This window comes from Callospermophilus lateralis, chromosome 3, assembly GCF_048772815.1.
Source record: "Callospermophilus lateralis isolate mCalLat2 chromosome 3, mCalLat2.hap1, whole genome shotgun sequence".
Classification (NCBI taxonomy): Eukaryota; Metazoa; Chordata; class Mammalia; order Rodentia; family Sciuridae; genus Callospermophilus; species Callospermophilus lateralis.
The window spans coordinates 191584096-191599902 of record NC_135307.1 but is presented as its reverse complement, the minus strand read 5'-3'; the positions used below and the strand labels follow the sequence as shown (position 1 = coordinate 191599902).

The 15807-nt window shown below is 47.8% G+C and overlaps 1 protein-coding gene across 1 annotated transcript in view; it reads left to right on the top strand.

Annotated features, from left to right (window-relative positions):
• The window catches only part of Slc9a8 (solute carrier family 9 member A8), a 75841-nt gene that overhangs the window by 35417 nt on the left and 24617 nt on the right, over positions 1 to 15807 (top strand). Inside the window, exons 6-9 of the mRNA XM_076851960.2 lie at positions 3754 to 3855; positions 4883 to 4917; positions 10169 to 10312; positions 15213 to 15351. Of these exons, the coding sequence (XP_076708075.1) occupies positions 3754 to 3855; positions 4883 to 4917; positions 10169 to 10312; positions 15213 to 15351 (420 nt within the window). The remainder of the gene's footprint in view (positions 1 to 3753; positions 3856 to 4882; positions 4918 to 10168; positions 10313 to 15212; positions 15352 to 15807) is intronic.

Sequence of the window (15807 nt, the reverse complement as noted above, 5' to 3'; positions counted from 1 at the left end):
GTTTTCGGTGGACACAACATCTTTGTTTGTATGTGGTGCTGAGGATCGAACCCGGGCCGCACACACGCCAGGCGAGCGTGCTACCGCTGGAGCCACATCCCCAGCCCTGGACATGATATCTTTATTTATTTTTTTATGTGTTGCTGAGGATCGAACCCAGTGCCTCACATGGCAAGGCGGGCACTCTACCACTGAGCCCCAGCCCCTTAAGAGTTAGATTTATTAAGAGAGTTTCAAGTGGAAAAAAAAAAAAAAATATATATATATATATATATATATATATATATCTCATATATCAAATATCACATATCGTATATATAAAATCTTGAATTTTCCACCTAATATATCCTAAGATATTCAGTTCAGAATTTTTTCAAATCTCATTCATCCAAAAAAAAAAATTAAAAGGAAGTTTAGTGTAAAAAGTACTCCCAAGTCTTCAGACATTATTATTATTTTTTTTAAAAAAGAGAGAGAATTTTAATGTTTTTTTTTTTTTTAGTTTTCAGCGGACACAACATCTTTGTTTGTATGTGGTGCTGAGGATCGAGCCTGTGCCGCACACATGCCAGCGGAGCGCACTACTGCTTGAGCCACATCCCCAGCCCCTCAGACATTATTAACATTAGATAATCATTTTTTAAAAAACAAGCAAAAAAATCAAATTCAACATCTCTTCACTCCTTCATTTTGTAAACAAATCTTAAAATAACTGTAAGCAGATTATGAAAATATTTCAAAATAATGCTGAAGAGGGTTGGGGCTATAGCTCAGTGGTATGCTTGCCTAGCATCTTAGGCACTGAGTTCAATCCCCAGTACCACATATAAATAAATAAATGAATGTCCATCAACAACTAAAAAATACTTTAAAAAAAATAATGCTGAGGAGGGGCTGAGGTTATGGTTCAGTGGTAGAACACTTTCCTAGCACGTGCAGGGCCCTGGGTTCCATCCTTGGTACCACATAAAAGCAAATAAAAACAAAGTAAAGGTATTTGTCCATCTACAACAATATATATATATATATTAAATGCTGAAGAAATTGGTCTCGTTTTGAATTTAAAACATGACATTTTGAATATTAGAGTATGTACAATTTTTATTTTCTAGTTTTTTTGAGGGAGAGGAGACAGGCTTGTTTAAAATTTGAGGAAAATAATAGTTTTTTAGAAAAACATTCCTGTTTTTTATTTACTTGATTTTATAGTATGTCTGTTTTCTGTGACTGGTCCCAGTGCTCACACTAACTTGAGGGAGATGGTTTGGAGGATCAAATCAAGGCCAGCCATGCCACTTCGCAAGGCCATAAGCAACTTAGTGAGACTTTTCTTGAAATAAAGAATTAAAAATGCTGGGATGTGACTCCGTGGTTAAGTATTCCTGGGTTTAATCCCTGATACCAAGAGGAAAAAAAAAGAAGGAAGGAAGGAAGGAAGGAAAGAAGAAAGGGAGGGAGGGATGGATGGATGGATGGATGGATGGGACAGTCTGATGTGAGCAGGAAATATCAATTCAAAGACTTGTCCACTTCCACCTTCCCCCTGAGAAGATAGGAAGTTGACTTTGAATGTTTTATTTTAATATTGCTGCATTTGCTAATTCAAATTTGACTTAGAATACACATTTCAGGAAGACTGTCAGCAACAGTGTGTGAAGTAAGCAGCTACTGTTTTTTTTTTTTTTTTTTTTTTTGGTAGATGGGCACAATACCTTTGTTTTGTTTTATTTGTTTATTTTTATGCGATGCTGAGAACTGAACCCAATGCCTCATGTGTTCTAGGCAGGCACCCCACCACTGAGTTACACAGAACCCCTACTGGTTCTTTAAATTGTAAATGTCACATAATGTTAATTATGTCAGATAAATAGATAAATTTGCTGTGTAGCATAGGGAAGTTCTTCTGGCAGAGCAGCTTGAATTAGGATAATTTTAATATCTAGATTAATATTAACCAATTATATAAATCATATCAGAATTAGATCCCTGTGAACAGAGCAGGGGTGATTAATATTCTTTTTTTTTTTTTTGTGTGTGTGTGTGTGTGTAGGTTGAACCCAGGGCCTGTGCATATGAGGCGAGCACTCTACCAACTGAGCTACATCCCCAGCCATTTACAAAGACTCACAGATAAAAGTCCTTTGTTTAGAAACAAAACTAAACATTGTGTCCTCATTGAGCTATTTTAGAACTCTCTGTGTACCCGAGATTGATTTGTCAAACACAGACCCAGTGAGCAGTGTGTGCAGCCAGAACGAAGTTGCCAAGCAGCTTCCTCAAAGAGAGGGGCTCCCTGGTCTATCAGCATCAAGCTGAGGACACTCTTAGAGTGACTTTGACATAGCAGCTCCTGGTGTCCATAGTGTGACAGTTTCTGAGCAAAAGAGGGCATCTTTGGGGCTGGTGCTGGGGCTGTGGCTCAAGCGGTAGTGCACTCACCTGGCAAGTGCAGGGCGCTAGTTCAATCCTCAGCACCACATAAAAATAAAATGAAGATGTTGTGTCCACCGAAAACTAAAAAATAAATATTAAAAAAATTCTCTCTCTCTCCCTCTCTCTAAAAAAAAAAAAAAAAAAAAGAGGACATCTTCTCCACACGGAGTCAGGAGTCATCAGGCCCCGGGCAGTGGTCCCTGGGTCAGGTCCATAGGATTCCATTCCACAGCCTCATCTCTTCACCCTGTGCAGATTTGAAAGATGTCACTTTGCTACTTGGGATGAAATATTTTCTCTTGAATGTTGGGAAGGATAGATGTAGATATATTTTATCTGTCATATTTGAGATGATACCAATAGTGAGACAAAATTATTGAAGAGAACTGGACAGTAAGATAACCTGTTATCTTGGCATTCTTTATAAGAGTGCACTCTGTGTGTGTGTGTGTGTGTGTGTGTGTGTGTGAGAGAGACTGGGGATCAAACCCAGGGCCTTGTGCATGCGAGTAAGCCCTCTACCAACTGAGCTATATCCCCAGCCTAGTAGTGCACCTTTTCTTAAATTAAAATTATAATTATATGCGTTTGGACTTGCTTGATCAGACATGGGACACAGTTCGTTCCTTCAATACCAAGTGACATCTGACAGGCAATGTGTCAGTCACTGTGTGTGCAAAGCGAATGTCATTGTCCCCATTGAGCACACAGCCTTATGAGGAAGTCAGACATCAAATAGTTACATAAATAACTATAAAACTGCAGCCAGATCAGTGCCACCAGGAGAGGGCCATTGTGCACCCAGGACATAGACTAGGAGCCCAGCTGGGAGCTGGCTGAGGCGCAGGGAAGGCTTCGCTCAGGAAGAGTGGAGGTGCACTGAGGTCTTGGGGTGATGAGAGGTAGCAGGACATCCATGTGACCAGAACCCAGAGAACAAAGGACAGCATGGTGCCAGATGGGGTCAGAGGCTTTACCAGGGGTTGGGCCGATAGGGTTGGGATTTGCATCTGGAGCAGAGGGAGTTGGGTGCGGGCAGCACCATCAGATTTGTCTTTGGCAGAGATCGTTCTGGAAGTGCTCAGAGAGTGCTGGGGAGGGCTGTAAGAAGCTGGGGTCTGGGTGAGAGATGATCCAAGGAGCGGGGCACAGGGAGACATGAACGGCATGGGGATGCCGACGTGGGTATGGAGGACTCTGGTTCCCAGCCTGCCATACAGGGCAGGCGATGGTGCCCTGAGAGTGGAGCTCCAGAGAGGGCCACCCTCCCCGGCAGGACAGCCCTCTGACCGTTTCTCTGCTCTCTGCTCTTTCACACAGGGTAACTTCTTTCAGAATATTGGTTCCATCACTCTGTTTGCTGTTTTTGGTACAGCGATCTCTGCTTTTGTAGTAGGTGGAGGAATCTATTTTCTGGGTCAGGTAAGAAAAACATCTTTGAAAGCCTTTGAAGATTCAGGAGCTTGTGTGGGAGGCAGGGTGGGCACCTCCTGAGCAGGGATTACAATTTTTAGAGGAGATCCCAACTCACAGGAGATGTGGCAGAAGCGTGGGGACATTTCCAAGGGTCCCCCAAGAAGCTGGACTTGAGTGAATCTCTCCTATTATCTCTCAAGTATTGATCTGATTTGCAAACTAATGTTGTCTTAAACTGAAACATCTAAAAATGAAGCAGAGTATATACCATCATGATTTTCATTGGCTAACAGTTATCAGTTATGTTGTCTAATAGGTAGAATTGGTGTTGAATGTTGTTTTTTAATAAAAATTTACATTTTAAGTCAAATATGATTCTGAATCTGTTCGCTCAATTCTAAACATTCCACCTGTAGAATTATGTGCTCTGGATTTTCCACCATTCTGAGCCACTTCACAGTGGCATCGGTTGGGTGTTCTGTACTTTGGTTAATTTGCATTAATTGAGACCAGGTTCCTGTAAGTTGACACCGTGTCCATCCATGCACGCCCCCAGTTCTGTTTCTTTATTGTCAGGTTTGCCTGCCCTGGTGCTAAGAACTTAAGTTGAGGTTCAGGCACTGGGTTGCTGGCAGGTTGTGCTTGGTGTGGTGGGGTATTGTTCTCTTGATAGCCAAAGCCCCTTCCACCTGATCCTCACCTTTAGTGCTGCCTCAAGGGCACCAGAATAAATCTGTCTGCCTTGCCACTTTCTTCATTGCTCATCTTCTAGTATCAAAGAGAAATAAACTATAGAGAAGAAAGCTGCATGCAGTTAATTGGGCTTGGAAAATGTACCCTGTGTCCATACTTCTGTGGTCTGATTGATACACACTGTATCTGAAACTTAGTTTTTTTTATTTTTCAATTGGTTTGGGGACTGAAGATGAATGTCCTTATTAGTTGGTAATAAAGCACTAGTGGACATTTTAATCTTCTTGGCTGTTCTCCAGGGGTTTTTTGTGTCTGTGTGTTTATGTGTTTTATTTTACAGGCTGACGTCATCTCTAAACTCAACATGACAGACAGGTAAATCCTTCACACTGTAGCTCCATGTGACTGCTGCTCAGGCTTGGGAGTTTTCTGCACATTGCTTCCTGGGTGTGGTACTTCTCTCTTTCCTCTCTCCCTCCCCACTTGCTGATGGTCTCTGCTTCAGAATCTATTCTGAATTAATTTGTGTGTCTGAGGTGAATCAAAATTATAGTGAAGATCCCTTTTGAAGGTGTCTAGTCAGAGCACTGCTGGTGGAAACATTCATCTAGCCTCTGCTCTGGGTGGCCAGCTCCGGTTGGTTCACTGCCCCCCCCCCCACCCTCCCACCCTCGCCCACATGCTGCGCTGCTGTCCTTTTATCATTATTAAGAATTATTTTCAACGAATTACTGTCTTTTCGGTAGCCATGATGAAAGGCTGCCTTCTTGATAGATTAGGATGGAGGGGTGGTTGAGGTAGGCCTGTCATGGGTCCCTGTCACTCTGCAGCTGCCCCCGGGAACACTACACAGTGAGCAGCTACCTAGGAGCCTATCCAGAAATCATCTCAGTCACTTAGCAAGCAGCAGCCCGGGTGTGGTGGCACATGCCTGTAGTACCGGTCACTCAGGAGGTTGAGCCGGGCATGCGAGTGTGAGGGCACAGACCCCATCTCAAGGAAAAAGAAGAGCGAGCCCCGGCAGCTGGGTCTCAGGAGGTCAGACTAGCAAAGCTCCAGACTAGCAGCTGGGGGTGTGTCTCCCTGCACCTTGGTTCCTGGTCTGGCCTTGTGGCTTTCTGGGGATGGCTCAAGGACTCAGTCCCAGGTCCTTAATACGCGCAGCCAGAGCTTCCAGACTGTAGCAGCAACCTAGTACCTTGGGACTGAAATTCAGAACCCTTTTCATGGGAAATGTGCCTCTGATGACGGGTCCCATTCCCTTTCCACCTCCACTGTCCCCCCTGCCTCCTGCACCCTCCTGAGACATGAGTATTGGAGCTCTTGTTGTGGGAAAGTCTTGATACGTGAAGAAGTAGCTGGAGTCACACTCCTGTTCCTTAGGAGGCAGAGTAAAGCCCGTCTGGTCCCTGGTCGCACAAGCAAAAAGAAATGCCCCGCTGGGGCTGGGGATGTGGCTCAAGTGGTAGCGCGCCCGTCTGGCATGCGTGCGGCCCGGGTTCGATCCTCAGCACCACATACAAACAAAGATGTTGTGTCTGCCAAAAACTAAGAAATAAAATATTAAAAAAAAAAAAAAAGAAAAAGAAATGCCCCGCACCCCACTGACATGAGGGCAGGTGTCCTCATTCAGACCTTCGACCAGATTTGGGGGCAACTGGCTAGAGACGATGCTGCTGGATTCACTTTTGTGAAATTGAATTGAAGCCATGGTTGGGGTATTGGGGTCGGGGAGGGGAGAGAGTCGCCTACAGCCAAACGGTAGGAGCAGACCCACCCAGCCCCAGGCAGGTGTCAGGTGTGGTGGAGGTGGGACGGTGGCCACTGGAGACACATGTCTGAGAGCTGCAGTGCTTCTCAGCTCCTCCACATAATGTGGGCCAGTGGACATGGGGCCCACAATGACTAGATGTTTGAAGTTTTTGTTTTGGTGCTGGGATTGAACCCAGGGCCTCATGGACACGAAGCAAACGTTCTCCAATGCACAACACTGGTTAAAAGTATTTTAAAAACTGGCTAGATTTGTAGTTTCTAGATGTTTACAGAGAATGGTCCAGTTTTTGTCTTTATTTTGGGTACTGGGAGTTGAACCTGACGACTTTACCACTGGGCCACATCCCCAGCCCTTTTTATTTTTTATTTTGGGACAGGGTCTCACTAAGTTGTTCAGGACCTCGCTGAGTTGCTGAGGCTGGCTTGACCTCCTTGACCTTCCCAAGGTGCTGGGATGGCAGGTGTGAGCCACCGCACCTGACTGGAGTGGTCCAGGCTTTTGTTGTTGATGTTGTTGACAGCAATGCCATTTTCCCAGAAGCACATGTAGGCCACAGTGAGACCCACAGGTCACCTGATGCAGCCTGTGCAGGGCAGAAAACACAAAGATGACCAGTGGCACAGGTGGTGGTTTAATGATGTTTCTGCTGAACTGAGATCGCACCCTAAATAAAACCCCAGGGTTTTCCACTGCCCCAGGCAGCACAGGCTTTTCAGGTGAAGGTTCGGCTTCCTGGGAAATCCAAAGGGAGTTTGAATTAAAGAGACAGACTCTAATACCTTTAAACCAGCTCAGGACGGCTTCCGGTACCCCCAGCCTCCAGCTGCCTATTATGATAGCGAGGTTTATGAAGAGGCCAACGAGAGAGAGAACACGCCAGGGAGTGGACTTTTATTGGGGAACAAAAAATTCTGGGGGAAATCCCATCCAATGAAGATTAAGTGTCCAAGGTCCGGTGAGATGATTGGGTCTTAGGGGCTGTGGCCAGGCACGCCTCCACACAGACAAGCCCTCCAACCCCAGAAGGGTGGAGAAAGCTCTGGACACCAGGATGTGTCTAAGCGCCTCTCGCTCAGCCGGGGAGGTGACCCGGATCACTTGCGAGGATGGCCTCCCACAGTTTTCTTTGCATTTTGTCGATGTTGCTAACTTGGGAGGTGATTAAAACAAAGAAGACCCATTTTTTTAAGTTGAACTTGTAGCTCCTGGCCTTAGAAGACTGGGGCCCGTTGCTGCCCCTCACCAGTGCCCCTGTGGATCCTCGCTGTCTGCCTCAGGATGTCAGAGCGACTGTGCAGCTCAAGCTAGCGCAAACTGGTTTAGGTAAAAGAAAAAAAAGATGAAGAAGTTTGTTGAGGAAGAAGTTTACAGGACCGAAGTGTCCCCAAGGTGATGGCATCTAGCATGACACCCTATGGGGACCACCATGTGGGAGTCTTGCCTGTCTGTCACTGCACCTTAGCCCAGACCCCCCCAGGTTGGCCTGCTCCTTGGTGAGCTTGCCCTGGGTGGCAGGGCCATGGCTCCAGGCTCACGTCACCTCTTGTCAGCATCCCTGCCAAAAGGGCTGCACCGCAGACCTCCAGTGATATTCTCATTGTCCAAGCTTAGGCCCCGTGACACGTCTAGAGCCGCATGGTGGACAGGAGTGGGGAGTAGGAGATGTGGCTGTCACCAAGACAGGTGTGGGTGCTGAGTTGTGCACCCATGTGCTCTGCTCAGGAGTGGAAAGAGGGCCAGCCAAGCCAGCACGTGGGTGCAGCACGCAGCCCCGCCCAACCCCCAGCTGGCACCCATGCTCCCTGCCATGTTGCTGGGGCTGGGTGAGAGCAAAGGCCAGGCCGGGCTGCTGTGCAGGGCTGCAGCCTGGGCCTCCCACTCACAGGTGGTTGGGAGTCGCCTTTCTTTACGCCCCTCCGTGCCCTGCCTGCCTTCTTTCTACAGGTGTCAGGGCTGTGCCTTTCATGGATTCTGGTGACAGCAAAGGTGACAGGCAGCCTACACGCAGATTGGGTGGAGTCAGAGCTGAGCCTGAGCAGGGACTGCTCTCCGGGGTCAGTCCTCAGTGCGCTGCAGGCTCTCCTGCCTGGATTCACACTCCACAGGGCGCTGCCGTGGAAACCCCAGGGCCAGAGAGAGAGTGACTGAGGGGAGAGCGATGAGCAGGGCAGCCAGGTGGGACCCCTGTGGGCAGTCTTCTCGGGGCTGCTTGGTGATGGCAGAGTCTATGAAGTGCACTCTCTGCCCCAAGCTGAGTGTCGCTCCTTTCTCTCCCAGATTGCAAGCTTGGTGACAGTCTGGCTTGCGACTCTGCTGCAGGGCCAGGACCCACCCCCCCCCCCCTGCCAGGCTTTCTGCTTTGTGGAGAGAAAGTGATTCACAGCAGAGAGGGGACTGAAGCACTGTAGGCCAATGCACACACCCAGGAGGAGCCAAGGGCCATCAGTAAATCATCCCGACTCCCTGGGCCCACAGGACCCCAGGGGACCTGGGCCGCCTCCCTCACAAGCTTCTAGGTCTCCTGCCCTGGCCACCCACCCTGCCACGTGCACCTTCCTCTGCTTTCCACCTGCCAGGCTTGCTCCCACCTTGGGGATACTCGATGTCACCTCTGCCCCCATCACCTTGGCCTGCCCGCTGCTTCTTGTCATGTAGGTGCTTGCGCACACAGGCTCCTCCTCTTCAGAGAGGCCTTTCCTGACCCCTCAATCAGATGGGCTCTCACACACCTCTCTCTGCCAGGCTATTGGTTCTCACATCATCCCATTTACTTCCTGTGTCACACTTTGCCATTTTCTAAATTTGGCTGTCTCTGGCTAGTGCCATAGCCACCTAGGTGGGTGGAGCAGGATGGAGCTAATTAGTCTATGTTCGAGTCTGATCCTGCTCCTCCTTAGCTGACTGACTGGGTGAGCCCCTCACCCTGTCTGCTGTCGGGCCTCTGTAACCAGGCAGCAGCCGGGCTGTCTCCACACCCACTTCGTGGATTGCTGAGGAACTGTGTGCAGAGTGCCTGGGACAGGGCTGGGACCCAGTGTGTGCCACAGGTAGCTTGCTGTTGTGAAAATCCTCAGTGGCTGGAACAATTCAAGTGGTGATCCGGTGACTTGGTAGAGGCAATTTCATCATCCTGGGCACTGTCTGTGAGTCCCAAGGGCCTGGTTGGGAGCCAGCACTGCCTTGGTATCTGCCACCCAAGCTACCCCCTGGAGTTGCCCTGGCTTTTTTCTTTCTTTCTTGGTCTTTGTACTACAGATTGAACCCAGGTGCACTGAGCCATGTCCCAGCTCTTTTTATATTTCATTTAGAGACGGTCTCACTGAGTTGCTTAGGGCCTCGCTAGGTTGCTGAGGCTGGCCTTGAACTTGCAGTCCTCCTGCCTTGGCTTCCCGAGCCTCTAGAATTACAGGCATGTGCCACCATGCCCCGCTTGGCACTTTCTTAGATATTGCAATCTGGAGACTGGTGTTGGTCACAGGTGGCACTAAGACCACCTAATGGCATGGGGCAGAGGTCAGGCCCAGCAGGTTGTGAACCACTGGGCTCCAGCTGCTCTGACTGGGAGGGCTGGTTGGTGTGTGATGTATGTAGGCAAAAGTCTTCCATCCAGTGTTGGGCAAAATAAAGTCACAGTGCTGCTGGGGACACCGGACCATTTCTAGTAGCTCCTTCTGGAATGGGTCTGACTTGCTCCACCTGCAAGGCCTATCAGCAGATATAGTGGGCCAACACCAGCTCCTGTCAGTATTCCAGCTGGTGCACCTCACATTGTGTGAAACAGGCACTGACTGCGATGCTTTGCTCTGTGGACCAAGCACATCATGTTCAATGTTTCCTTCTCTCTTCTTCCAGTTTCGCGTTTGGCTCCCTAATATCTGCTGTTGACCCCGTGGCCACTATTGCTATTTTCAATGCTCTGCATGTGGACCCCGTGCTCAACATGCTGGTGTTTGGAGAAAGTATTCTCAACGATGCCGTCTCCATTGTCTTGACCAAGTAAGTGTGGGTGTCATAGAACCAACAGACCCAGGAACAAATTGTCAGAAGTGGACTGGGGCATGGCTCAACTGACCTAGCATGCTCCAGGGCCTGGGTTCATCCCCAGCATCAAAAAAAAAAGTTTTAGCCAGGTGCAATGGCACATGCCTGTTTTCCCAGCAGCTTGGCAAGCTGAGACAGGGGCATTGCAAGTTCAAGGCCAGCCTTAGCAATTTAGTGAGACCCTAAGCAACTTAGTGAGACCCTGTCTCAGAATTAAAAAAAAAAAAGGACTGGGCATGTGCTCCATGTTTAGGTGCCTCTGAGTTAAATCTCCAGTACCAAAAAAAAGTTTCAGACATTTCCACGCAGCTACCTACCTGTACAGTGGCTTATTCTCTGGGTAGTTGGCTCACCTGCTGTGGTTCTCCATCTTAATGCATTGACAAGCCATTCTGGGCCACAGGAATATATCAGGACCAGGAGTGACTAGGAGAATCCATGTCTTCTGAACTGTTAGTGGTGGTTTCTGGGCTCAACTTGTTAGCATCACTGAGGGTGCTTATTCAGTGTGACATTTTCAGGTCCCACCTTCAGTCTGATTCAGTTGGTTTGCAGTGAGTTTCAAAACTTTATTATTATTTTTTTTTTTGTAGTGGGGGCAGGAGGGGTTCGCGGGAATGAACCCAGGGTCTCACATGTACTAGGCAAGCACTCTCTCAGTCAACCATCGCCCCAGCTCTTTTTAAAAACTTTATTTTGAGACAGCATCTTGCCAAGTTGCCCAGGCTGGCCTTGAACTTGCAGTCCTCCTGTCTCGACCTGAGTAGCTGGGGTGATAGGTGTGTCGCTGTGCTGGCCCCTTGGCTTTTTGTGTGTTCTCCAGGCTGTGACACAGTGGTCAGTTGAGGGATCAGCACTTGGGAAGCATTGTTGGAGACAGAAGCAACAGACAGGTGCAGGCTCAATGGCAGAGTGCTGGCTTGGCATGCCTGAGACCTTGGGATCCATCCTGGGAGCAAAAAAAAAAAAGTGATCAAGAGGCCCTCCTCTCCTGCTTCCCAGCTGTTGTTGCACAAGGCCCTCGTTTTCATAGCCACAGGTGTCCCACCTGCAGGTGCTGTGGTGTAAAGCTACTTTGAAAACTACAGATCGTTTTCAAACATTCACTGGTATTACTGCCCTGGTTGATAGGATCTGAGAAATTAAAGATGAATCATAAGATGTCAGAATTCATATGTTGGAATAATATGGTATTCTGTAGTAGAGAGAGCCTATTTTCTTCCCTTTGTTGCTGGGGACAGAACTAGGGGGTGTTATACATTCTAAGCCAGTGCTCTACCACTGAGCCGTACATCCAGCCCCAACCCAGGTTTTGAAGTCAAGCTGACCTGGGTTCAGGTCCTGTCAATGCCCTCAGCTGTAAGACTCTGGACCATCTCCTATACTTTTTTTTTTTTTTTCCATTTATTTTGGCAAAAACTTATATAGTTTTATTAGGAAATTATCATATAGCATGCCATAAGACCTTTCAAAAAATCTATGGCACTGGGTGCCTGTACTGGGAATTGCCTATAATTCCGGCTACTTGGGAGGTCAAGGCAGGAGGATCACAAGTTCCAGGCCAACCTGGGCAACTTAGTGAGACCCTGTCTCAAAATAAAAAGGGAGGGGGTTGTAACTCAGTGGTAGAGCACTTGCCTGGCATATGTGTGGTTCTGGGTTCCATCCCCAGATCAAAAACAAAAACAAATCTGGTGGCAATGAGGGTTTTTTTTTTTTTTTTCCTTTTTTTTTTTTTTTTCTGGGGGGTTACCAGGGATTAAACCCACAGTTACTAAACCACTGAGCCACATCCCCAGCCCTTTTAAAATTATTATTATTTTGAGACTGGGTTTTAAGTTGCTTAGGGTCTTGCTAAGTTGCTGAGACTGGCCTTGAACTTATGGTCCTCCTGCCTCATCCTTTCAACTTCTGGGATCACAGGCATATGCCACCATGCCTGGCACAGTGTGTTCTTCTTATCTAAGGTCTATTCTGAAAGCCGCTTAGCTCTCTGGTTTTTACTTTTATCTCATATCCTGGTAACATATTGAAAATTTGTGATAAGGAATTTTGCCTGATTTGGAGTTAACATCATGAGTTATTTTTATACATTAGGAGCTAAACTGAATTGCCTCATCTCTCATTTATTTAAAGAGAAAAGATCTGTCACGACCTTTTCTGAGCTTTTCCAGGTCTCTGCTGCAAAAAGGCCAGAGATTAGGAGATATTTTGAAAAACAAGAGCTGATGACGTCATTGTATATAGACAAAGGTTCTTTCTTAGTGGAAGTGCCTTTGAGGCCAAGATTGCTTGTGGTGACTGTTTCCACAGTGGGATCTCTGGACTGCATGCATCCAGTTCCCAGCCTTCCTTCCCTCTGCCACCCTGCCCCTCAGACGTCAGCCTCCCTGACTACAGATATGCTAATGGCTGATTGTCAGTCCTCTGCCTCTGGTGCCAGATGCTGCTCAGAAACAAGTTGGACTTGATGACCTTGATGCATGCTGGGTGAAAGCTACCCCTGGAGAAGTGAATAAGAGGGTCAGACATGGTAGCCTCCACCTTATATACAAAAATTAGAACCCAGCGGGGCACTGGCACACCCCATGGTCCCATTGCCTTGGAAGGCTGAGGCGGGAGGATTGAAGTGGGAAGCTATTCCTCAGCAACTTAGCAAGACCCTGTTTCAAAATAAAGTTTCTGCAAAGGGTAGCTGGAGGCCCTGGATTCAACCCCCGGTACTGAAAAAAAAAAGAAAGAAGAAAAAATTGCTAAGCCAGGAAGAACCCAGCTCCTGCTTTCATTTTTCTGGCATTCAGAGCCTGCTGGCCAGCCCTGGGTCTGCTCTAAATCCTAGTTGGTCTTTGGGTCTTCACCTCCTCTGTATAAAAACAAAATAGCCAGAGACACCTGTGTTCTGGCAGGCAGTGGAGAAGGGTGGGGCTGCAGGCCTGGGGTCAAGTATGTGATCCCCAGGTCCCTGTGGGGAACTGCAGATGACCTTGACCTTCCAAAGCACTTTTCTAGGGAGAGCCCTCGTTGGCCTCTAGTTGGCTAGTAACGTTTTGGAAAAGACAGGAGGTGGGGGAGATCGAAGGAAAGGAAAGTGGAAGACTGGTGTGAAGAAAGTTAGTGTCTCAGAATCCTTGTTATGTTATTCTGTGCTGAGTTTCCACAAAGGTTTCCTGGGTGACTTGACCAAGCTGCCCTGTTGACAGAGATTTTTCTGCTTTCAAATGAAATGCTGATCGATGAAGCTGTGTGGTGCTGCTAGAGATTCTTGATTTTATTTACTGATTCAACAAAAATGTACTGAGTGCCTTTCATGTGCTGGATTGTGCTTTAGACCTGGGACAGGTGGCAGTGATCCAGGTAGACAGAGGCTTGGTCTTCATGGAAATGATTCCCTGCAGTTTTCACATGGTGTGAAGCAGTCAGGCACCACGAAGGCCAGTATCTGGGCTGGCTTGTGTTATGGGTCAGTGTAGGTGTCCTGGGGGAGTGGCACTGACACTGGGTGCTTAGGGTCCATTGGAGGATTTAACTGGGGCCAGGGAAGATGAAAGGTGACCTCCAGGGAGGTACCAGTGACAGTGTGGCCCACCTGAATGGGAGATGAGGTCAGGTAGGTGAGGGAGCTAGGTCATACCTGGAAGTCGGGGCTTCCTCCTGGAAGTGTCAGGACACCGCCGAGGAGTTTGGAGCTGGCTGCTGGCCTGCTTGCGTACATTGCCCCAGCTGGTCTGCAGGAAGAGGAGGATGTCTATAGAAACTGGGGAGGAGTGACTCTGGGAGGGAGGAGGCGGGGAGGAGAGAGGTGTGGAGTCCTGAGAGTCCTGGGACTGGGTGGAGGAGGATGTGTAATGAATAGAATAGCTTCGTGGGAATGGTGTCCTCCCTTTGAGGACAAAACCCACAATTGAATTTTATGGCTCCTGACATTTTATTTAGTCTTGTGTTAGAGCGAAAGGAGAGTTCTCTCAATTCTTCTTCCTTAATGCCTCCTCAGTCCTCCCCTCGCCCTGCACCTTGGGCGGCTCCATTCCAGCCTGGCTTTTTGCCGAGGTCTCAGTTTCAGGGTCACTGCAGGTGTCTGGTATGAAAACCTGTCCCATCGTCAGGGTGAAACACTACCGTCTGCTGCTCTCCTGTCTCCTGCCACTGCCCCCACCTGTCCCCACGTCCTGCTCCTGTGTTGTAGCCGCACTCATCCAAGCACTTGAGTGCGTCCACCACTTGGGCTCCCTGCCTCCCCACCCCCGCAGGGTCCTTCCTGATCTCTTCTTTATCCTGTATCTAAATCCAGCCCACGTTTGTTCTAGAAGCTTCCTTGACTCCCCCCTCAGTGGGAGTTCCACACCCATGCCGTGTTTCTCAGCCCTCCCTGCCCCCCCCCCATTCATTTCCATCTCGGGTTTCTCCTTCAGACCAGGGAGAGCTCCTGGGGGGCTGGACGCTGCTCTTATCGCCCAGTCCCCAGAAACTAATGTAGCACCCCAGGCACAGTGGAGGAACAGAGATCACATCTGACTGGCTGAACAGTGTAATAATGAAGGAATAAGGAAATAAGCAAGAAATAAGTTTTAAATTCTAAATTTCTAAGAACATTGTCTATAATATTTTAACTTTTTATTGAGTTTTATTCTTTGCGCTACTGAGGATTGAATCCAGGGTGCTATGTCTCTGGGCTACATCCTCAGCCTTTTAGCTCTTTTTATTTTATTTTTGAGTCAGGGTCTTGCTAAGTTGTCAGGGCTGGCCTCAAATTTATCATCCTCCTGCCTCAGCCTCCTGAATCATAGGGATTGCAGGCATGTGCCACTGCGCCTGATGTAACATTTTTGACTTCGTTATATTATCCTTTATTTCCTAGCACAGCTGAAGGTTTAACAAGAAAGAATACGTCAGATGTCAGTGGGTGGCAAACATTTTTACAAGCCCTTGGCTACTTCCTCAAAATGTTCTTTGGCTCTGCGGCACTCGGCACCCTCACTGGCTTGATTTCTGCATTAATATCCTTTTGGTGTGATCCAGGGTGGGGTCCTCTAGTGGCACCCATCGGGAGCTGGCTCTTCCTGCTCCTTCGGGGCCAGTTTAATCAAGGTTTTGTTTAAAGGAAGACATGTTTAGTTTTGGTTTGAGAAATACTCTAGACTCAAGGAATTAAAATTTAACATATGAAATTTAGGATATCACTTTCCAAGCTTAACAGCACTGTGCATTGTGGAGTCATCAGGTGTGACTGGAGACTTTCTCAGCTGTCAGGATAATGACTGCATTCTGATGGCTTTCCTTGTCAGCTGTCTCAATTCGCACATACAGAATATTGGAAATGGGATTTCTTCAAAAATGTGGAATTGACAGAATCTTTTCCCAGCTGAACGTGATTGGAAAGGGCCTTTGGAAGTGAGCTCCGTCTAAGTTATTTGCACTGATTTTGTTGCTTAAAAACCGTGAGCTTTTCCAGC